Source organism: Saimiri boliviensis, chromosome 11, assembly GCF_048565385.1.
Source record: "Saimiri boliviensis isolate mSaiBol1 chromosome 11, mSaiBol1.pri, whole genome shotgun sequence".
NCBI classification, from domain to species: Eukaryota; Metazoa; Chordata; class Mammalia; order Primates; family Cebidae; genus Saimiri; species Saimiri boliviensis.
The window spans coordinates 95,592,595-95,616,536 of NC_133459.1; the positions used below are offsets into that span (position 1 = coordinate 95,592,595).

General features: G+C 44.5%; 1 protein-coding gene across 1 annotated transcript in view; it reads right to left on the reverse strand.

Annotated features, from left to right (window-relative positions):
- ATP1A1 (ATPase Na+/K+ transporting subunit alpha 1) overlaps positions 1-23,479 on the reverse strand; it is a 31,465-nt gene extending 7,986 nt beyond the window's left edge. Inside the window, exons 1-14 of the mRNA XM_039460844.2 lie at positions 23,179-23,479; positions 12,271-12,381; positions 11,535-11,594; positions 8,940-9,143; positions 8,362-8,475; positions 7,846-7,980; positions 7,599-7,716; positions 6,907-7,175; positions 6,212-6,410; positions 5,726-5,835; positions 3,630-3,764; positions 2,988-3,180; positions 1,471-1,646; positions 85-221 (exon numbers count right to left, since the gene is read on the reverse strand). Coding sequence (XP_039316778.1) covers positions 85-221; positions 1,471-1,646; positions 2,988-3,180; positions 3,630-3,764; positions 5,726-5,835; positions 6,212-6,410; positions 6,907-7,175; positions 7,599-7,716; positions 7,846-7,980; positions 8,362-8,475; positions 8,940-9,143; positions 11,535-11,594; positions 12,271-12,381; positions 23,179-23,190 — 1,973 coding nt within the window. The 5' untranslated portion in view covers positions 23,191-23,479. The remainder of the gene's footprint in view (positions 1-84; positions 222-1,470; positions 1,647-2,987; positions 3,181-3,629; positions 3,765-5,725; positions 5,836-6,211; positions 6,411-6,906; positions 7,176-7,598; positions 7,717-7,845; positions 7,981-8,361; positions 8,476-8,939; positions 9,144-11,534; positions 11,595-12,270; positions 12,382-23,178) is intronic.
- Positions 23,480-23,942: the final 463 nt, after the last annotated feature.

Here is a 23,942-nt window from a genome sequence, read left to right on the forward strand (position 1 = left end):
ACCGTTACAGAACCACGCTGAAGATTTTAAACTATCACTATTTGCTCGTTCACAGCAGACTGTGATTTGAGCTTCTTGCCTTACCTGGGGTTCACCTGGTTGACTGGGATGTTGAGACGGGCAGCGATGTCTTCTACGGTCTCATTGCCTTCTGAGATGATGCCCACACCTTTGGCAATAGCTTTAGCTGTGATGGGATGGTCTCCTGTGACCATGATGACCTGTAATAAATAAGACAATGTGGTGAATGCAACTGTCAAGTAAATTACCTTAAAAAGTCTTCCATGTCAGCAGGCAAGAGTAAATACTAAGGATGATTCAGCTTAGATTATCAAAAGGAGAGGAATGCAAACATAAAACTAAGAAACATCAATTAGCCAAAAATATAAACCTATGTATGCACAGAAAGAAAACACAAAGCCAATATTCAGGTTTTATCTTGGTATACAATCACTGGCATACACAATATCTATTTTTTCCTTCTACAGTCACGTAAAAATACTCAAAAATTACTTAAACCAGCAAAAAATGCTGCTGGCTATCATTCTCAAATTGGCCCAATTTGGGGGAAAAGCAACATGTGACAAGAATTCAAAGCTGTTATTTTTTTGATGCAGTGATTATACTTAGAATATACTTTAAAAAGCAGCAGTTGGGGTGGTGAGGGAGTAACTTCTACAAAGCTTTTCAGGGCAGTATTAATCCTGAGAGGAGGCCGGGCATGGTGGCTTATGCCTGTGATCCCAGCACTTTGGGAGGCTGAGGCGGGTAGATCGCTTGAGTCCAGGAGTTTGAAACCAGCCTGGCCAACATGGTGAATGAAACCCCATCTCTACTAAAAAATCCAAAAATTTGCTGGGCCTGGTGGCTCACGCATGTAATCCCAGCTACTCAGGAGGCTGGAGCAGAAGTGCTTGAACCCGGGAGGTGGAGGTTGCAGTGAGCTGAGATCACGCTACTACACTCCAGCCCGGGCAACAAAGTGAGACTCTCAGAAAGAAAAAAAAAAAAATCCTGAGAGTAAAAAACAGAAACATCAAATACCCAGAACAGGATATTTGTACACTTGAGTAATATTCAGCTACTTAAAAAAAGACAGATACACAGAGGACAGCAAACACTCATTAACAATAACTGAAAACACAGAAAACATGCCGTTCACTGCATAAGACACATTAATTTAGAATCATGCAAGTATTTTAAAACTTCAAGTCTTTTGCTCTTTTTAGTTTGCTTACATTTCTTTTTTAAACAAGTGATTTCTAAACATTTTAAATTCCTAGTGTGTTTACACCACCATATTTTAATACTGTTCGGTCTTTTCTGGCTGCAAGTAAAGCTTTGGAGATGAGAAATTACTACTCCAGGTGAGATAAAACGGCTAGCCATCGGGACCTCAAAGGGCAACACTGACTGAGTAGGGTGTCCCAAGACACTAAGAGATGAAGCCGAGAAGGTGCCTGGCACTACCTTAATTCCAGCACTTCGACATTTGCCCACAGCATCGGGAACAGCCGCCCGTGGAGGATCGATCATGGAGATGAGCCCAACAAAGCACAGATTATCGATAGGGAAATTCACATCATCGGTGTCAAACTGGAACCCTTCAGGAAACTGTTCGTCTGGCAGAAAGAGGTGGCAGAAACCTGCGAAGAGGACAGGAGCCTTTGAAAATTTTAGTACTACAGCAGTGATGGCAGGCAGCCTGTTCAGCCCATCTACCTTTCACTGGAGTGTTTAGTTTGGAAAATTTTTCAAGTCTATTTTTATAACAAGAGTGAGGGCTTTAACATTTATGAATGATACACAGTCACTGAAAGAAAAAAAAAAAACATTCAAAGGACAGAATCCATCACACCAAGCCTCAAAGGAATTGTAAATTGTTTCATGTGGAGAAGACTAAATTGATGACAGTAATTTTGAGCACCGGGATATTAAGGGTTCTAGACTTGCCCACTGGTAATGAAAGTCAATTACTTAGATTTGGCAAATCATGGGATTAACTCTCTCAGCTACCTTCTCTGAAAACATCAAGGCCATATCTGCTCTCTTGTTCATTTAACTGAAATATATTACCGAGCACCAATATCATTCTAGCTACTTTTGAGGATAAGTACAGGTCAGATGCATTCTGCCCAAGGGGTTTATCATCTAGTATAGTCAATACCAGAATCAAGGCACTCCTTTCAATGTTGTATGAAGGTTACAATGATCTTTGAAATAGAATGATATGCCATGTGGACTCAAGAGAGACTGCTTCCACTTTGGGGTGGTGGAGGTAGGGAAGTGAAAAATACTTAAGAGAAGACAGCAGTCCTTTGGTTGGATAGACACATATTAAAGATACTGTGAGTCTGATTTACCCAAGTTAAGAACAGGAAGAATTATCAACCTACGAAATATTATAAATGCCACTTTCCCAATACATTAGACAATGTAAGTGAACTTCTTAGCCTCAGTAGCTATCAGGGTAGAAAAAAATAGGTAGCAACTCAGACTAATGGTTTACCATTCGTCTGGTTCTGAACTGCGCACTTAAGTACTGAAGTAAATTCAGCACTTTCCAAGGCAGTCAGGAAATAATTATGTCTAACTTAGACACACTAAGCATGAATTAACTTTAATTTACTTAAGCTTACCGTTTATGTTCATAGCAACAAAGGTTAGATAAGATCTTCTTCCACCATTGTTTTTTTTTTTAAAGAAAAAACAAACAGAATTGACTAGCCTGAGACCAAAGGTCTAAGTACAAGTCAGAAGTGAACCGTCAGGACAGTTCCCACAGCCCAATACACTGAACACTTCTCCAGCACTTACTGTTTTCAAAATAATAGGAGGCAAATAAACAGGTAGGAGGATTGCCCCAGAAAGATGTACAGGAAGGTCAACAAGTCTTAGAGGTTAACGGGATCACTCGTTAACTGTCTACAACTAGGTTACCTGACAGAAACATGCCCAGGCGCTTTGTCACCAGGTTATCTGCGTACCTAAGACTCGCTCCCCGAGGCCCCCCAGCTCCAAGTAGGCATTCTGAAAGGCGTCTTTCAGCTCCTCATCAAGGGGCTGCTCCTTGCCGTGTAGGAGGATGGAGCTGCACCGGTCCAGGATCCTTTCCGGGGCACCCTTCATCACCAACAGGTGTCGGGGCTCCGAGGCATTGGGGTTCTTATGAATGGACAACTGTGAAGGATTGTTGAGATGTAAACATTGGATGGTTGGATGTGTGGCAATCCACGGTGGAAAACAAAGCATCACTCACTATTTACTAATTGCTCTAAACGACCCAAGATCCGTCATTTCTGAACTCTGAAGTATCTTAGCACTATGATGTATTCATAAATTCCTGATACTTGATTGGGGCACACTTGTGCACACACACCTCCAGGCTTCTCCCCACAGGCCCCAAACCACAAGTATTTAGAAGGGCTCAATGGTGTTTTCCTAAGAGGCTTCATTTATCCTGCTGATATTCAACTAAATTATGACAGTCTGTATGTAATCAAGGGTAAAATTTAAAGCTAAAGCTTATAAAACTCCTAAGGGAGACTATTTCCTCTTCCTGTTCGTGTACCTCCCTTCTTTGCCCCCCAGCCTGCCCTCGCCCTCTGTGTGCCCACTGATCTTCAGACCTGGTACTTGTTGGTGGAGTTGAAGGGTATCTCGACGATTTTGGCATATCTTTCTCTCATCTCCTTCACGGAACCACAGCACAGCTCGATGCATTTTAACAGTGCTGACTCAGAGGCATCTCCCGCAACTGCCCGCTGTGAACAGAGACATCATCTGTAAATTAGCTCAAAAAAATTTCACTGACGCATCACTGAAAAACAGGAAAAATAACTAAAGACACGTTCCAATCTTGTCAGAGGTAGCAGAGGACGGGCAAGAAGGAGGCAGTGGTGTCAAGTGGGACCGGAGTCCCTCTAGCCCAGACCACTGCTGTTCACAGCCCTTCGGACTCAAACCCCAACTTCCTTCCCTGCCACACAGCAGCTTCTAGGGAAAGGGTGTGGGAAGGTGTCACCTTCGCTAGCAGAGGTATAACACACCCTTCCATCCTACTCCAGTCTATTTTTATCTTCCCCTGGCCTAGTGAAAAGTCTCAAAGCCAATACTATTCCCAACTGCCTATTTCTGGTTATTTATCTGAAAATACCAAGTGAGAGACTAAACGTTTATAGCACCTTTCATTACCCTAGAATTTATTTAAAAATGCCCTAGGGTCTCAGGACTGGGGACAAACTGCCTGTGTCAAGGGCAAAGTAGAAGACTTTACGTTCTAAACATAGTTGCGCAAAGTTCACCGGGCCTGAAGGATGTGAACTGAAAGCTATTACCAACTCCAACAGTAATGAAATCTAACCAGGTAACATTTTAGTTAAAGCCCACGCTTCGGGTGATACACATATTTTCTGTGATACATGATGACACACTTATATTTTGACATACTGAAAGCATTTTCAGTTGTAAACAATTCTTATATAGGTAAACCTTTTAGAACTGTAACATGTAAGGCTGCATATGCAGATGAACAAATTAATGCTCACAAGTATCGCAGCTCCATAGAGCAAGGAAGTTGGCCAGGTTTGGAAAGAAACAAACAATAAATAAGTGGGGGTCATTTTTAATAAAAGCCAGTTATTTTAACAAAAGCAGACTAGAGCTGCTGCTTCCTCCACTTTTTAGTAATAATGCCATCAACATGGCCCCACTCTGGAAGTCCTTAGAATACAGCTTCTGCTACCTTTCTGGGGTCTTTAAGTCAGGAAAGATTTGATACTTTCGGGACCTGTTGCTCAAAGCCTAGAACATTTCCACTTTGAGATAAAGAAAACCATGAAACACTTATCTCAAGTTTTATCCCCAAGATAAACAATATCACCGTCAAATGAACATGGATTCAATGCCAAGAAAATCTCCTTTGCAGAATAAATGAACTCTATCCTCACCACAGAAAGCATCTGAGTTACATGCAAGCCATATTCCCTTTGGCAATTTAGTTTACACCCACAACTACTACGGGCAGCTTCACAGAGAAGGTGGGGCCCAGAGAGCCTCACACAGCCGCCTCCTCCTACAGGACTTTACACAAATTCAGGATCCTTCTAAGATTGCATCTTCACTTGGGCAGCACAGTAAAACCTCAATCATTTCAAACTGCATCAGAATTCCACAGGCTGAAGCTGAGCTTATTTTGGCCTGGAGCTTATTTTCACATCATTAGTAAACAAGCTAAGGACCAATAAGATAAGATAAGCTGAGCTATTTCAGGAAAATAAATGGCTTAAAGGATTGACTGGAATCTACTGTATCCTAATATGCAAAGACGATTATGGAGTCACTACAGCCCTCAGCCCTCAGCTCTCACTGTCCACTAGGTTAGGTGATCATATAAACTCAGAGTAGTAAAAGCAGATGAATTAGGTTTTTTATCAATGAAGACTCTTCTACCTCCTCCCATCCCGCTTTGGTCAGATTTTTACTGCGTCTTCCCTTTTTCATCAACCTACATGGAGCAGGGGGTCCTATAACACACTGAGATCTACAGGCAACACAATGTAAGTTACACACAGGAAAGTACTGTACAGACTGCTCCAGATGTCCTACAGTGAACAGTCATACAGACTGCAAAGGTAATGTGCCACTTTTAACACTCAAATGGCAGTTCTCATGTGCCGCCTACACCCCTCCAAAAGGCAACTCATCGGTTAACTCCTGAGCATACCTTAAGAATAGGTAGGTTTTCCTGGTTAGCCTGAAACACTGCCCTGTTGCAAAGACCTGCAATTCTGGACAGAGCAAGCCAGGTAGCTGAAGTCTTGTCAAAAGAGACACCTGATGGAGGCAAGAAAACACAACAGGAAAGTAATGCATTAGCCTCAAATGCTATGTTCTCAGTTCTCCTATTAAAGCCCCATAGAACGCTGCAGTGACACATCTCATTTCCCAATTAATGAAACCAATCATGTTTTAGGCATTCTTCAATCACGTCTGTAGGGCAATTTAAAGTTCCTACTGACATGCAAAAAAAAAAAAAAAAAAAATCAAAATCCCATACCCTCGACTCATTACTAAATGATTTAAAAAAAAAAAAAGAAAAAGAAAAAACTGTCGTGAGCTGAAAAAAAAAATTTTTCATGTCATTTCTTAAAAGAAAAGCAAGCAAGTGAAGCGAGCAGGTGGCTGAGGGGTGTGACGGCCCTGGCCTTACCACTCTGATTCTCTGTCGTATCAGCTTCATGGATTTGATTGTCAAACCACATGTGGGCCACTGTCATCCGGTTCTGAGTCAGAGTCCCAGTTTTATCCGAGCAGATGGTGGACGTGGACCCCAAAGTCTCCACCGCTTCTAAGTTCTTCACTAAGCAGTTCTTCCTCGCCATGCGCTTGGCGGTAAGCGTCAGACAGACCTGAAAAACAGGAGGAAAAGTATTACTTCATTTGACCAGGTTAGAATCTACACAAATTCTTCCTACACCCTAATGTGGAAGAAGTTTGTCTGAAATTAAATCTCCCCAACCTTTTTCTGAAGAAATAATAACGGGAACCCATACGTGAGGCTTCTCCTTCCTTCCAGAAAAGTAAATACTAAGAAAAATAACAGGGTCCTACCACAATCTATTCCCCTACTGGATCCCAAGTTCTTCTCCCTTCTCCACTGAACTGTTCTGGACCACGGGATAATTTAAAAGCAAAATGTATGCTTGGGGGTTATTATCTTACATATAAACACCCGCTGAGGTTTTCTCACTGTCAAAAGTCACATGTGATGTGGCTCTGAAGAAAAACTGTATTAAACATGCAGAATGAAACATAAGTTGGTGATCCCTTAGAAGAGGATAGCAGACAAGTGTTAACCATCACGCAAGCTGATCTGAGCCAGGGTGACCATCACCTGCCTCTTACCGTGACAGTGGCCAGCAAACCTTCCGGCACATTGGCCACGATGATACCGATGAGGAAGATGACAGCCTCAAGCCAGGTGTACTCAAGGATGAGAGAAAGGATGAAGAAAGACACACCCAGGAACACAGCCACACCCGTGATGATGTGGATAAAATGTTCAATTTCTGCAGCAATGGGGGTCTGGCCTCCTTCGAGCCCAGAAGCAAGTGTGGCAATTCTTCCCATCACAGTGCGATCCCCAGTGTAGACAACAATGCCACGGGCGGTGCCTTTAAAAGAAGGGGAGGGAGAACTGTACCTAATTTTATCTAACCTGAAAGCAGCCACAGATTTTACACCATTACATAGCATGGCTAAAAAAAAAAAAAAAAAAAAAAGTTGACCTCACAACAGCACACTTTTTAAGGGCCAGCTCTTTGGCTGTATATGCTGTTTGTGAAAGGAACTTCAACCCAGTAACAGGACAGCAGCTCCAACACCCATGCCAGGCTGGTGGTGTTGAGAGAAGAGGCAGGGAGGGAAGGGAAATAGCCACGAGGTTTCCTGCCAGCATGGAAGACACCTCTGCTCTGTGCTTGACTCAAGTTGTCAGAAATGGAGCCAACAAAACGTGAGATTGTGCCTATGGTTTGTTTTTGTTAATGCCCAAGAGAAATACCACACCGTGCTCACAGTGCCAAAAAATGGCCTACCTTCAACACAATTGGTTGAAAAGAAGGCAATGTTCCTAGTCTCCAGGGGGTTTTCATTTGTGAAATCTGGAGACCTAGTCTGGGGTTCTGATTCACCAGTGAGGGAGGAGTTATCCACCTGTATGTGAGGAAAAAAGGAAAATGTCACGTGACTACCCCAGCCTCATCATGGGCTTCTGGACCCCCTCAACTCACACTGCCCAGACACCAGAGCTAGCTATGAGGTTTGTTGAAATAAAAGATCTACCTTGCAGCCATTTGCAGATATGATTCTGAGGTCAGCAGGAATTCGGTCTCCCCCTTTTACTTCTACCAGATCCCCAACCACAACTTCCTCGGCATTTATGCTCATCTTCTCACCATTTCGAATCACAAGGGCTTGCTTTGGAAAGGAAACCATTTATACCGTTAGGATACCAACAAAGGGAAGGTATGTCCAAAACAAGAAAATCAAATTAAAAATGGTCTACAATCCTAATTATCTGAATACATAACAAAGATATTATTCACTTTTTTATTTATGCAAGTTACAAAAAGCTTGCTTTCCAGTTTAAGAGAGATTGCTGTTACATGGCGTGCCTGCATTCAGAGTTTACCTTCAAAAGAAAGGCTGCCACTTTTTCGGGGTAGAAGGAAAACAGGTGGTTTGGGGTAGGCTAGAAGACATCCATGTCTCTGATGGAGTCATGTAACACTTGGAAAGCCTTAACTCCCCACTAAGTTACAGGCTGACAAGCCTGGAGAAGGAGAAAGCATCTGGTACCTGAGGGACCATGTTTTTGAAGGATTCCATGATCTTTGAACTTTTAGCTTCCTGATAGTAGGAGAAGCAACCAGTTATAATGACAACAGCTGATAGCACCACACCCAGGTACAGCTGGAAAAAAAAAGACAAGTTAACGCTGATGGCTCTAAGCAAGAATTAGGGACATTCAATTAATTTTTTGACTGAGTAAAAAACAGGTTTTTCAATAGAGAAATCAAGGTTTCAGAAATATAGAACTCATGTTTTCCTATTTATCCTTCCAGAGACCACACAGGAAGGGTCAGAAATGGAGTCAGCCACACCAACACCTGATCACTAACTGGACGTTTGGAAATGTTCTAGATGCATCTATGAAACAAAATGTTTTTCAACCGACTTGTGGATTTTGAAGAATGGCCACCAAGCATTTCTGGACAGGTGACTGTGCCAACATTAAAAGCTGTGCTCTGCCATCCAGTGGGTGGTGGCAGGGGCCTCACAGCGCTGCCTGCTCACAGCAGCACATGCAGGGGGCTTCCCAATTGGAAGATACGTGATGTGTACTACAAATCCACATGCTGAACTACGCAACTCACATTATCGTTTTGAGGTTCCTCTTCTGTAGCAGCTTGGATGCTATAAGCCAAGAAACAAAGAATCGCTCCAATCCACAGTAACATTGAGAAGCCCCCAAAGAGCTGCCGACAAAATTTGATCCATTCAGGAGTAGTGGGAGGGGGAGTGAGGGCGTTGGGGCCATCTCGCGCCAGGATCTCAGCTGCTCGAGCAGATGTTAAGCCCTGAGAAGCAGAAGAATATAAACAAATAAGGCAAACCGTACGCATTTACAAGCCAATATACTTATCTGATAGCTGGACAGCTGCAACAAGGATTTAAGGAAGAAACAAAATGTCCCAAGCTGGAGAGCCAAGGTAAAACCTAGCAAATTCCTCCATGAATAGTTCTGCTAATGAGCCAGCCCCAACAGGGTTCAGGCAAACAATTGCCCGCGTTTCCCAAGGAAACCGTAACACCCAGATTCAAACTCTTCAAATTGACCCATCAATACATTTGAATCCAGCCTGGTTTCTTCTAAGTTTTAGATCAATGGATTCATGCCAAATTGCATTTCTACCAAAAAGATAACCATTTTTACAAAACCATTCAGTTTTGCAAATAAAGAGCTTTGAGTTTTCTGTGTATTGATTCTGTCTGGAGGGGGGAAAAAAAAACCCTCTCCAAACATCACAGGAGAAAGAACTTCCTGTAGAAATCCGTTGGGTTAACAGCCAAGTTTTAAATATACAGCTTGACTCTTTGCTTGTCTGGCAGGGAAGCGCTCACCTCCATGTGCATTTTAGCCAACTCCCAGTAAACCCGGGGACTGAAGGGTGTTCACCAGAAAAACCCACTGTACTAAAGCCTGCTGTTTTTCTAATGGGCCTTAACCCAAGATTCACTGACAGCAGACAATTAGATACAGGTTCTCATTAAGAGAGGAAAATTATGATCACTTTTATACTATCAAAATACCAAGCTAAACAAAAGAAAATAGTTTTGTCTAAAGTATCTATTTGTATTTTGTGCTTATGTTACCAAACACTTGAGTGCTCATCTACATGCCAGGCACTGAATTCAGTGCTGTAATTAACTTGTTCAATTCTCATGACAATCCTTTTCAGGCATTATTAACCTCATTTTACAAGTAAGGAAATAGACCCACAGCATTTGAGTAATGGGCACAGGTCAGCGAGAGCACACTTCGTAAGACTCTAATAAAAACTTAAGTGAGATGATGTATGTGAAGTGGCTGGAGACTGCCGGGCACACAGTGAGCAGAGTCACTGCTGGCATGTTGTTCTGAGTCAAGTCGAGGCCCCCTCTTGGAGCTTAAAGTACCTGTGTCAAGAAAAACACTCTCAAACCACATTCTTCTCTATTCTCTTTTTTTTGAGACAGAGTTTAGCTCTTGTTGCCCAGGCTGGAGTGCAATGGAGTGTAATCTCAGCTCACTGCAACCTCTGCCTCCTGGGTTCAAGCAATTCTGCCTCAGCATCCTGATTAGCTGGGATTACAGGCACGCACCACCATGCCCAGCTAATTTTGTATTTTTAGTAGAGACATGGTTTTGCCATGTTGGTCAGGTGGTTTCGAACTCCTGACCTCAGGTGATCCACTGCACCCACTGGGCCTCTTCTCTATTTTTACATCACAACAAACAACACAGAATGTGACTTCTGTAACCAAAGGTGTGGTGGTTTCTCCCCATCACCAAGGTTTCCTCCAATTCAATTCCAACACTATCTACCTGGAAAATCAGAAAGGTGGAACAAGATTAGAGTCCTGCCTTGGGGCAGGTGAAAGGAGGGCAGGGGAGAGAGATTCTGTTTCCTGAAGCCTGTGCTGAGGCCTCACACACCCATCACTATAACAACAGACTGTTTTAAGGACTGCCGGAGTTATGAACCAGGAACTGTGGACAAAAACCAATATATATCAAAACACCACAGTACCCATAGCTCTTGATGCCTTACTGAAAAAAATGCTACATATTTGCTTGTTATTCAAGTTATTCCCAGACTTTTCAGTGATTATCTGGAAAGAAGACACCCCTAGACTATTTACTTTTAAAACATTTGTTGCACATTTAATATCAAAATCCTCTGGATAATAAGATACACAATGCCTATTTTATGAAAAGCTTTCTTTAAATTTTGTACAAAACAATTTCCAAACAAATGATAGAGTCACTAAACAAATGATAGTATAATCTATAACACGCTAAAATGGGTTAGCTGGGAAAAGTGCAAAAATGTGAAATGTTGAAGATTCAACTAGGTGAAATATTCAACTCAATTTAACACATGTAGAAAAAGAAAGGGAAAATTTATCATCAAAAGGTCAAGGCATAAGCATAGCTTTGAAGCCAACTGCCAAGTCCTGGGCTCCCACTTACTGGCTCTCAACTACTATAAAACAGGGAAAATAACATCAGGGATTTTTTTTTTTTTTAACATCAGGGACGTTTTCAGGGAAATGAAAATGGTAGGATATAAAAGCCCAAGCTCTGTGCAGATGGTGTCTGTCATTTTCTTACTAGTGCCTGTGAGGTTAGACCTGTATGTAATACAGGAAAAAATGTAATAGGGAAAGCTAGGATTCTGTACAACAGCTTTCCAACTAGAACATACCCGGCTCAAGTCTGTTCCATATTTACGATGAAGTTCATCAAGGCTAAGTTTATGATCATCCTAAGGAAAAACAGAAACAAAGAAAATAGTTAAACACTGTAGTATAAAAAATGACCAAAAAAAAAAAAATCAGCATTACTCATTATCATCATGAAACTTAATAAACGAAGGGCAGATGTTTTCTTCAGTGCAGAAGTTGGTACACTTTTCACCGTCACTTCGTGGCTTCGCAACCACACAGCTATCATGACAGCTAGCTCTTCACTGGAGAATGGCTAGAGCTGAGTGACAGTGGCCCGCCACCACTTGCCACAACACTTTGGAGAAACCCAGCAGCTCTCAGGGATCTCGCCAAACCTTATCTGCGTTCAATCCCAGGCAGGGTAAAGACTTGGAAGCTTCCATAGCCTGGAGAGGCTGAATTTCCCAATGTTTGACATAATCCAGAGAAAAGCAAAGACTCGTGATATCAACCTCAGTTCCTTCTGTTGATTTCTGGTTATGCCAGAGTGACTGGGTAACTTTTCCAAGCCTCTAACAGCTTTTAAAGAAGAAAACGTTCAGCATTAACCTCTACAACTAGATGAGATCTGCACAACTGCTATGATCTCTTTTAATATAAAGCAATTACCTGGCTGAAGACGACAGTGAAGCTTGGGGGTAGTGTATGATCCAAGATATAGGATACAATGGATTTTTAGTAAGGATGGAATACAGCATTCCTCCTAGTACTTACCATAGAAACTTCTTTCTTCAGTTCATCCATATCCCTTTCTTTTTTGACCTTTTTGCCCTTTTTATCACCTTGTTCCGAAACAGCCGCAGGTTCATATTTATCACGTCCAACCTATAGGACAAGGTGGGACAAGTGAGGCTGTGAATTATGTACTTCCTCTGAAACGGAAAATTCTGGAGTAGGGGATTTTGGTAGTTTTTAGGGTAGCCATAATTTGGAACAGTCATTACGATACTAGTCACAAACACGTATGCCCTTATGTTGCATCCTATATATGCAAAGCAATCTACTAACTAATAATACATTATCTCAAAGCACATCCTCTCCATCCAAGAGCATTAAGACCAGTGGGAAAGTCTTAATGCTTCTGATGCTAGTGGTAGGCTTCAGAATGGCCCTGTCAGTACCACTTCCATTTGGGGTTAACGAGGAGATTTTTGTTATCAAAATCCCTATTTTGCAGCCTTCCATCTTCCCTACTGAAAGGATAAAACTAACTTTGCGTTATTAACTTAGAGTGCAATATTGTGTGTAAGAGTCTGCGTTCTTAATCAGACAGGCTTGAGTTAAAATCCTGGGCTTCGGCCGGGCGCGGTGGCTCATGCCTGTAATCCCAGCACTTTGGGAGGCCGAGGCGGGTGGATCACGAGGTCAAGAGATCGAGACCATCCTGGTCAACATGGTGAAACTCCGTCTCTACTAAAAATACAAAAAATTAGCTGGGCATGGTGGCGTGTGCCTGTAATCCCAGCTACTCAGGAGGCTGAGGCAGGAGAATTGCCTGAACCCAGGAGGCGGAGGTTGCGGTGAGCCGAGATCGCGCCATTGCACTCCAGCCTGGGCAACAAGAGCGAAACTCCGTCTCAAAAAAAAAAAAAAAAAAAAAAAAAAAATCCTGGGCTTCACCGCTGACCCAGCAATGTATCCTTAGGCACGTTACTGACTCCTATATTTCAACTTCCTCTTCCATAGAAGTGGAGATAAAGAACAGTGCCAACCTTTTTGTATTTTTAAGAATTAAATGATATAATACATCTAAATGCTACTTACTTTGATATTGTTTATGTTCTTTGCTTTGCAAAGACATTATTACATATCAAATTTAAGTATCTTTAGCGCTCACGGAAGAGCACGGACCTTTTTCAGCTTCTCATATTAAAAAGTCACCCTAAGACTCCTTAAAATTCTTTCCATAAGAGATAAAAAAGGGAGCCCCCCCACCCCATTCTGTAGCCTGAAAATAAAACCTCCAAAATGAAAATCTCTGGAAATGTTTTGACATAAGCAGGATGTAGGAAAAGCATGTGCATTACCACATAATTCACAGGATCCACCTACGCCTCTTGAAAACTGGAACAATTTTTAAAGAAAATGTTGATTCTATAGTTTAAATTTAGATTGTTCCACTCCCCCACTCCTGTTGAAAATCCCTGAGCTTTTCTACACAAACCCTGAACTTGGTGCCCCAAAGCTTAGTGGAGCAGAAAAGCCCCTTGTTCCAGACACCTCCCCGCCCCAGGCAGCCTCCCACAAGGACAACTGAAGGCCAAAAAGTAGACATTAACAATTTTCTTCAAATGTGTGACACGTGGTGCTATTCCTATTCTGTGGCTCTCCCTTACTCATTTCTAACTTTCTGAAGTGCATTACCAGCTACCAAAGCAGTAATTAGGAACTCATGTGTCCATATTATAATTGTATTGTGCTGAAATGAAAAAAAGAAAATCAAAAAGAGTATGTGTGTTTCAGTCCTAACTAATACAGCTGCAAATAAAATCCAGTGTTCACATAAATTTTAAAAATATCCCCTTAAGACTCCAAGGAGAAATCCTTCTCCAAATTCACTGGTGTGGCCCACATGTAGTGACACATCATTTACATTTGTAACTTCTGTGGTCACGTGTGCAGGGCTACTTGACTAGTAACTTATTCCAAGCGGGTAAAGTTATTAGTTTCTATCTTATCTATTAATGAAGCAGGTCTAAAGATAGTCAACATTCTTGACATTCTCTCCACTATGGAACAGCTACATTTGTAGGCGCTTCTTTCAGTACAGCTGTTGGTGGCAGAGTTTAAAAGAAAAAATAATAACATACAAATGGACAAATAAAAAGGAAACGGCAGCTCATCTACCAGAAGGGAACCACAGCTAAAGTGGTTATTTCCTTCATACCTTTAACGAGAAAGCACGACACTTAAAAACCATTTTACAACATTGACTAAGGATCTTTACAAGATTTATGTGACCACTTCCTATTGATTTTTAAAATACAGCTCACAAATTCTCTCTAAGCAAGTTGAGTATCATTGAAATATATTTTAATAAATGAAAATCAGAGTTAGAACCCCTCAGTTTCATCATCTGCATGCTTTGATTACTCTCAGACTTCCAGTATCTTCCACTCCAGAAGAGGAGAGAGGATTACTAGAGCAGCTAGGCTTTGAACACATTCCAGAGCTTCACCTCTGCTTACAGAACTGTCTTGCCCACAGTTTCATCGCTGTCAATGCTGAAGTCAGCTGGGACTCTAGACACCCTAATAACTCTCCCTTTTCTTTATCCATTCATGCTAAGTAAGGCAAAGTTTTAAATGAGGCAATTTGTGAATGAGACATGGTCAGTATTAACAAGTGAAATTGCTTTTTCTTCAAAACTTTAATTTTTTCACTAGGCAATGTTTGTACAGAAGAACCAGGCAGCTTATACAATTCAGTTCATCTCCACAAGTAAAATAATGCCTTAATATTAGCTTATCCTGGTGGGAACCAAATATTACTTAAGTCCCTCTCAATTACTGCAGTCTCAAAGCTGCAAAATTCAGAGTCAGGGAGTGCATACTAGGTGAAATGAACAATGGTATAATCAGGTAAGACAATGTTTCTTTATTATCTTTTTTTAACTTTTTTTTTTTTTTTTTACATATTTTATTGCATTTTAGGTTTTGGGGTACATGTGAAGAACATGCAAGACTGTTGCACAGGTACACACATGGCAGTGTGGTTTGCTGCCTTCCTCCCCTTCACCTATATCTGGCATTTCTCCCCATGCTCTCTCTCCCCAACTCCCCAACCCCCACTGTCCCTCCCCTATTTCCCCCCTACAGACCCCAGTGTGTAGTGCTCCCCTCCCTGTGTCCATATGTTCTCATGGTTCAACACCCGCCTATGAGTGAGAACATGCGGTGTTTGATTTTCCGTTCTTGTGTCAGTTTGCTGAGAATGATGGTTTCCAGGTTCATCCATGTTCCTACAAAGGACACGAACTCATCGTTTTTGATGGTTGCATAGTATTCCATGGTGTATATGTGCCACATTTTCCCTGTCCAATCTATCATCGATGGGCGGCGTTTGGGTTGGTTCCAGGTCTTTGCTATTGTAAACAGTGCCTTAAGGCATTTGGGAAAAAATGAAGGTCACGGGAAGAGTGAATGATAAACACGGTGTTTCCTCCATCAACTACAGTGACCTTCCTGCTCATCTGGGCATTGGGCACATACTTCCTACTTTTTCAATTAGAAAGTTCATGTCACTTCCCCACTCCCAGAGGACTGGGAGTGATTAATCCTCACTCTCACCATGTTCCACGTAAGGGCACCCCTGCCCCTGTGAGCATCTCTGAGGAAAGGTACAATGGAAGCCCAACAGGTTACACCATTCTCAAAAGGGCCACTCCTAAAAATGAAGTTGGGTTGGTTCCCCCCCACCCCCTTCCATTCTACTTTAGCAAGTGGAAAGTCACAGCAAGGGCAGGGGCTTACCTACTGTGACACAGCTTAGGACAGCGTCACCATTTCATCCTGTGCTTCCCATGGATTCCATCCTGTCAAAGATTAACTAAGGATTTTGCTATTTGATCTGGGTAGAGGGAACAGGTGCCCAAGAGATGAGAAGAGAAAGTTCTTGACAGGAGCAACCAAGGTTAAAACATGTAACAAGGTTCACTCACTTAAAAATATATACCGAATCCTCACAGTCCTCACAATGAGTGAGACGTCCCAAAGACCTGCTAGAGATGAAGATGTTCCTTCCTCTTTTTTAGAAATTAGCCAGCCATTTCATGGGGACAGAGTTGGGGAGAGATATGACAGACGCAGAAATTATCCCAAAATAGGCAGGAGCTTCCATCCCAGCGGCATATCACTTGAGGGCTGCATAAGCTACAGCTACTGCCCAAGGCCTTCACACCCATCCCAAACACCAGCCTTTGCCTGTCAGCCTCAGTTTCCTAATCCCTAAAATGGGAATAACGCTTGGTGTAACTATTAGAGAACCCAGAGAAGGCATTTTCATAATCTGATTAGTCAAGAAACCATCAACTCTGAAAAATAAAACACCTAAAAACTGGACTATTTTCAGAGTCCACAAACAAAAGCTTTTGACTGGCAAGAAGGGCCCGAAGGACAGCAAAAGGAAGTGCCCCAAATGCGGCCACTTCAGAGTTGCCAAGAAGATTGTAGAAACGGCACCTCAGGACAGAATTTGGCCAATTCCACCTTAGCAGGAAAGTTGGGGGATGGCCCCTGACCCTGCTGGTTTCCTGGAGGCTGCCTAGTCTGGGCTACCCTTAATGCAAAAGTTAAGGGACAGGGGTGCTTCTCATTTTCCCGGATGATACATAATAAAACCATCCAACACAACTGTGTAAGTAAAGGTATTCTCAAAGCACTACACAAAGGCTATTACTAAACTTGGTCCTAATTAACATACACATTACTGCCATTTTTCGCTTTCCATGAAAATTCTTTTAAACCTTTAAAGAAAAAAACTCCTTTGGCTTTATTTTTCATTTGATCTTATCAGTGAAAACTTAAAGTAACAGTTTTCTCCAGTTTAGCATGGAAAAAGAAAAAGAAAATAACAGTGAAGAAATGATCACGTCCAGTTTAGTACATCTCCATTTGCTCCTAAATGACTAAGTAGCTTAGTTTATGTGCAAGGAATTGTCTAGGCAGGGATGGGAGGGCTGAGGGATGGCCAGGGTTGAGGGAGGACACTGTCATAGCACCAGCAGCAGCACATCACTGCAGGGGGCAGCAGTTCTCTGCCGAGGAGGTGAGCCTGCGGGGGCCACCATGCCTTTATCTTCCTTCTCTCGCCCACCCAAATATGCATGCTGGAGAATGTAATTTACCAAGGCCAAAGCAGTAGGTCCCTTTGTGAGCCCAGTTCAGTAACTCCGAACTTGGGCTGCAGCCCATCAGCCAGCCATGGGCAAAGAACAGTGACAGCTCTAGCCAGCAGGTTCCCTCAGCCCAAAAGAACATGACCTGCCCTTCCTCCCCAGTCTGCCTGTATGTCAATTCTTAACGAGCCTGCCAACCTACCCTACCTGCAGTAGTTAGTATACATCCACGATCATTCAAAAAATAAAAATCCTAAAAGGTGTAAAGAATCACTGCACTTTAGATACACTTTTGTTTTTTTACAATTATTAAGAACAATCAGACAAAAACTTCAGTTTCTTCAATGGGCTATTCCACCTCTACGTTAGGCACATGGGTTATGAAGGGTTAAAACTTTCTGTTTATTCCTTAACTCTCCCTATTTGCTGACCACCTTACCCTTTTTTTTTTTTCATTTTGCCAGACTGCTCCGATTTGAGAGACAACTGAATAATAATCGACATATGTGTTATGAGAGGACTGAATCAATTCTCGGTAAGTGCTGATCACTCCTCAGTAAGTACCCTGAAGCCGGTGCTAGGAAGGAAAATCACTGCCAGGCTGAAGAGGCTAAAGGCTGTCCAAGGCCCTAAAGAAATGCCACATGAGTTGAAATAATAAAACAAATACGGTGTCATGGAAGCATTACGCAGAGGAAAAAAGAAACACATTAAGAGGATAACCCCCAAAGCATATTAGGGTCCTGCCCCCACATGGGAACAGACTAGAAAGAGAAATCATGGCTGACCCACACAGCAAGGCCCACTGAGCCACAAAATCTTACACTGATTATCAGGCCCCCAAACAATACAAGTCCCAAGGACAAAGCATGAGCTACCATGAATCAACTTCTCAAATCACTGAAACCGCTGACAGTTGTTACTAAATAAGGTTTGAATAAAACCAGAAAGAGATCACATGCAGATACATTTCATCATAAATCCCAAAGGAACTAGTGAGTGAGGTCTAAAACCAGATAAAGAGAGTCACTGTGAAGTCATAAAAGAACTAAGGAATGAGGTCTATTAGTCAAAAAGCCCTTTGCTCAGTACCCAAATAAAAACCAAACCAAAGGGAGAGTATACCGTGAAGGGTACCTCTTTCCTAACAGAATCTGCTACCCCAAACACCAAATAAATGTGAAGAACTTCTTGTGGATTCCTGACAACAGATTTCAGCACAACTAATGAGGTGAGTCATATGCAAAGAACAGTCTCTCTATGACTCCAGCCAAAGAATACACACTTCCTCTCATACCCTCAATTCATAGCAACGTGAGAAAGTTCAGACCTAAGTTCCATATCCTTTCCCCAAAATATATAATAAATGAAGGAGAGATTTAAAAATGAGTGAGTAGGTTTTACAGTTCTCTCTACTGCACATTACCGTGTACTGAACATGTACTTTCAGTGTAATCTAGAATTGGACAGCTCTGGCAGGGATGGGAAACATTTTGCCTGGTGTTTTGCGGTCCAAACCCAGCCACTCTGATTACTGTGAGCCCATCTGATCTGACACTCCGGTTTCTTCTTCTAGCCTGTTGGCTGGCAGAGCGCCCTGGGCAGCTAGAAGAAGTTAGCACAGTACAAATGTTCAGGCTCCCTCTCATCACAGAAGGCTGAAAAGCCCATTTTATTTTGCAAGACTTCAAAAACGTAAAAAGGATGATCAACCATGAACAAAGTCCTTCACCTGAGAAGTGAAAGCAGACAGCAAGATGCTATTAGACAGATCTGCTTGTTGAGCATAGATAACAGTTGCAGTCATGTCAACTGACACCTCTACTCGACTTTCCTACGAAGGGCAATTAACAGTATTTTCCATTATTTTTAAACCGTAATATGTTCTCCTGATGAAAGAAAAAACCTGCTTTCTAATTTTGAAAGGGCTAATGACTCACCGACAAACAGCAAACCCAGTCTGTAAAGATGGGATCTTCTCTCGGCTCTAATTACCTATGTAAGCCCAGTAACAATAGCCACAACTTGGGCTGGCAACGCACTCCTTCCATAAACAGAACATAGATTACTTCACTTGATCCCCAGGATGAACATTCTATCCAAGAGCCCGATGAGAAACTGAAGCTTCAGGACTTTTAAATTTTATTTTAAACCTGTTCCGTTTTTAAGTGAAGAAACCAATTTTACTTTACAATACCAAATCCTTCAAAGCTATGTTAGTTAAGCCCTTCATACGGTTAAGTTTAGATATATTTAAAGGAACATGGCCTGATTTGAATAGAAAGTCACATATCTGTTCATTTGTCGCTAAAATAATCGGGAAAACAATGACTGAGGGTACTGGATGCGTGCCAAGTCTATTGTGCTTTAAAATGTTGAATTAACTTGTATTTTTAAATGCAATTTAGGAATAACATTCCCAGGAATCTGTGCATTTAAGTGTTAGCCCTCATCTGGACAAACATCAAACTGGATTTTAAAAGGCTTTTTTTTGTTGTTTTGTTTCGTTTTTTGGGCTATCAGGTTCCCCACTCTCTCCCCATCTCCCCAGGTTTAAGAGGCAGGCCTCTCGGCTTTCCTACCCTCCCACCCGAAGGTGAGTCACTACAGTGTTACAAACTTACTGGCAGAGAACACTACAAATTAACAAACAGTAAGTTACTAAAAGGGGATACACCCTCATAAAAGGGTACAGAAAGAACCGAAGAAGCAGGGAACTGTTACACACTCAACAACTGACAGGCAAAGGGTGAGGCACAGGGCTCTTCTCCGCCCCGCAGCCCCAGGCACTAGTTCTTCCTGTAACTGCTCCACTAGCTCCGGGCCAGGCCTGGGCAACTTTCCACTCTGAGGCCTCTGCCTTACAATGCTTTAAGTCTAAAGTACTAGCTTTACAGCAGACAGAGGAGCTTTGGTCACACTTGCAAGCCGAGCTCCAAAAGGGCAGCTGATAACGTTACCATACAACCAAGATTTCTGCTGACAGGTGCACCCCCCCCCCCAACTTCCCTGGAACCTTTTTTCCCTGCTCCTCTTTAAATCACCACTCATAAGCTATGATTTTTTTTTTTTTTTTTTTTTTTTTTGGTAACAACAGTCAAACTAAATCCAGAATGCAGTGAAACACCTGGTAAGATCCCCTCCTCCTCATCTTTTACACACTTGAGAAAACAAACGTTCTCACGTTTCTACACAGTTACGGTGTGTAGCTTTGGTGAGCGAAACAGTTGCGGGTGGTAGGCCTAGCTGGAGGTTTAAGCCGAGTCACTGGCAATAACACCCAGTAAGAAAAAAAGGGACAAAATCCTATTTCATCCAGGAATGATTCAGCAAGAGCTGTTCTTTCATTTTCTTAACAAATGCTTAGGAATTAGACTTTTAAGGACATACAGAATCACCTGAAATATCATCAAAACCTAGGACACAAACGGTACTGAGGAGAGGAGGGGAAGAAATTTACAATGACCTTAACAATTAGCTCCGGTCCGGGCTTCCTGGTTAACCAATTATCAGCAGGGCTTTAGTCACCACTACACCCACATTTTAATCCCCATGTGGAAAAATCCCAACATGAAATATTCTCCTGAACATTTGGACGATCACAATAAGTCACTGAGGACAAACACACATAAAAGTAACCTCATGTTCAATATATGTTCAGTGTATCAGAATACCCAAGACACTAACTACCACCCAGCAGCCAAGCAGCTCATCATCCCAGTGTTTGCCTGCTGTAATTTAATCTTCTGTTTGCTAGCCACCATACATTTTGTTCTAAGACGTCTGGGCTGAAGCTCTATTAACTATTCAGGTGGGTTACTACTGTGCCTGTGTGTGGTTATAAAAGAGACATCTAGATATATGGACATAACTTAGTTACCCAAACTACTTCCATGGCCTATTAATTCAACATCACAAATACCCTAGTTTCATCTGAAGGGTAGGTTTTGAGTTCTGTAGGGAAGGTGATGTTAAAAGCGTAAATGTATGTTCAGGCTTGAGGCCACAGGCTGTTCAAGAATCAGGGAAGCCTGGTCTGTCACAAGCCAACAGTTTGACCTTGAGCAAGTCACTTCACCTTCCTAGGCCTGGGGCACACATCTATGACCTCCACACCCCCCAAAATTAGCTCAGGAAGTAACCTTTTTTCTTTTTTAAGAGAGGACAGACAACCAATGAGCTTTCAAGTGCTTGTTTACAGGGAATGATCAAGGGTTTGATGATGTGGTAAAAGCACAGGCCACTAACCCAGTTTCCATTAGGGGAATGGAGAGGCTCTGCACTCTGCTCTTTGATGCCACTCGACCTGGACCGGCTCTCCACGCCGTATGCTTTTAAAAACGAGGCGAGCTGTGCATTTCACTTGGCCTGTTCGTCTCACCAGGTCCAAGCCTTTCAATTCTCTCCTTCAAAGCCCATTTAGAGAGTCCCAAAAGAGCGCAGTCTCCTTCTGCTCCGAACACTCGGTCTACACCCAGAAGCCTCAGGGCCTTCAAAGACCTACTCAGTGTTTGCACTGTGCTAAACCCTGGAGACAACGGAGTGGATTCTCTCCCATCTTTATTCTTTTTTTAATTTATTTATTTTACTTTAGGTGCATACTACATCTGGCATTTCTCCCATCTCTATTCTAATGACCTGGTCACTTTCATCCCATTTGGCTCCTTTGGAGTCCGGGCCCCAGTCTCCTGCAGCAGCTAGCTACCGGTAATCAAGGCTTCGCTACAGAAATGTAGGAAAGCGGTGTGGTGATGATACTCCCACCGCGCTCCGCGCCACTCTCCTGTCCCAAGACCCCTCGTTTCCTTAACGGACTGACTGTCCTTTGGTGCGTCCGCGACGCTGGAAACCGGCAGAGTATTCCTACCACCGTATTGCCCGCAGCCTCCAGTCCTCTTTCGGGTTTATTGTACCCTAAGGCCCTGGTGGGTCAGCCTATTTTCCTTCAAGGTTCGTCCCCCTCAAAAAAAATTTGCACGCCTCTCCCCACCGTCGGATAACTCCAGTTGGCACCGGCGCATCCGTGTTTACGGAAAGTGGCCCAAAAGAGCTCTCAAAAGTATACATTAAAGGCCATCTTAGGGCGGTGAAGACACACCCTTTCTGGCACCAGCTCGCCCAGCCGGCTCCGCACTCAGGGGAAGCCACTTTTTTCTTTGGGGGCGGGCGGCCGCCTCTGCGGGGAGCCAGCTAAGCCTCAGCGCCTCCAAGAGAAGGAGCCCCGAATCCGCAGGCTGCCCCCGCCGGCGCCGAGGCCGCGGCGGGAACGGAGGCCCGGGAGGGGCCCCGGCGGAGCGCCCCAGGGGAAGGGGAGGAGCGCGCCTTTCCTCCGGGTACGGAGGGCGGAGGGAAAAGGAAGGAGAGAGGAGGTGAGGGCGGGCGCGGGGAGGGGAGCCGGGCTCGGTCGGGGATGCCGGCTCGGTCCCGGGGCCGCCCAGCTGCCGCTCTCCCCCGCTCCTCCCGGCCCCGGGGCTTCCCAAGCACCGCCTCCCGGAGCCCCCGGCCCGCTCGGCCTCGGCGGCGCGCAGCCCCCACCCGGGATCGGCGCACCGCCCAGCAATGCAGCGCTGCAGCTTCTCGGTGCTCCCTTCCCCCGCCCCCCGTTACTGCGCTCCCTCCATTTCCAAAGTGCGTCGTCTTTTAAGCCGCGCGGCTCTGCCAGCCCACTCCGCGCCGCGCCGCTTCCTCCTCCGCCGCCTCCCGCGGGCCCCAGTCGCCCTCCTGACTTCCTCCTCTTGCCCTCCAGGGCTCCCCGAGCCCCCTCCCCGGGGGCGCCGGTCACTCACCCCCTTCCCCATGGTGGCGGTGCTCGGTGCCCGGCGCCGGGTCCTGTCGCTGGAGAATCAGAGAGAAAAGCAAAGAGCAGCTCCCGGCCGAGCTAGCGGGGCCGGGGGAGCCCAGTGGAGGGAGCTAGGGCTGCCGCGGGGCGGGAGGGAGGGAGGGCGGCCGGCGGCTCGGGCCGATGCCGCCGCCGCTGCTGCTGCCGCCGCCGCCGGGGCTGCTACCGCTGCTGCTGCCACGTGTCCGCCTCCTCCCGCCGCTGCTGTGAGCCCCAGACCCCGCCGCAGCTCCAGCCCGCGCCTCCTCCACACTTCCTAAAATATGCAACCTGCGTGCTGGCCCCGCCCACGCCGCGAAACGTCACCGTTACCGGAGCAACCTGACACCGGCCGCGGGCCTGGCTCCGCCCCCCCCAAGTCCCGCCCCCGGGCCCGGACCGCGCCTGCTGCGGCCAGTGCAGGCTCCCGCGGAGGGCGCCCGGTCCCCGGCCGAGAGTGCCCACCGCGTCCCGGGAGGGCTGCGGGGCGCGCCTGCTGGCTGAGCCCCGGGGACTCGGCGGCCTGAGCCCTCCCGCGCCCCTCCTCCCGCCGCCAGGCGCGACCCGCCTGCTGTGTAGGAACCGGAGGTCCGCAGTGGGTGCGCTACGGTCTCAGAACTGGGCTCCCCCATCGCCGCCGACCCGGCAACGAGAAGCCTTGCGCGGAACGGCTTTTCCAGCGCTCGGGGAATCTCCTCTAGGACTCAGGGATGCTGGAGGGGGCTGGCGCTC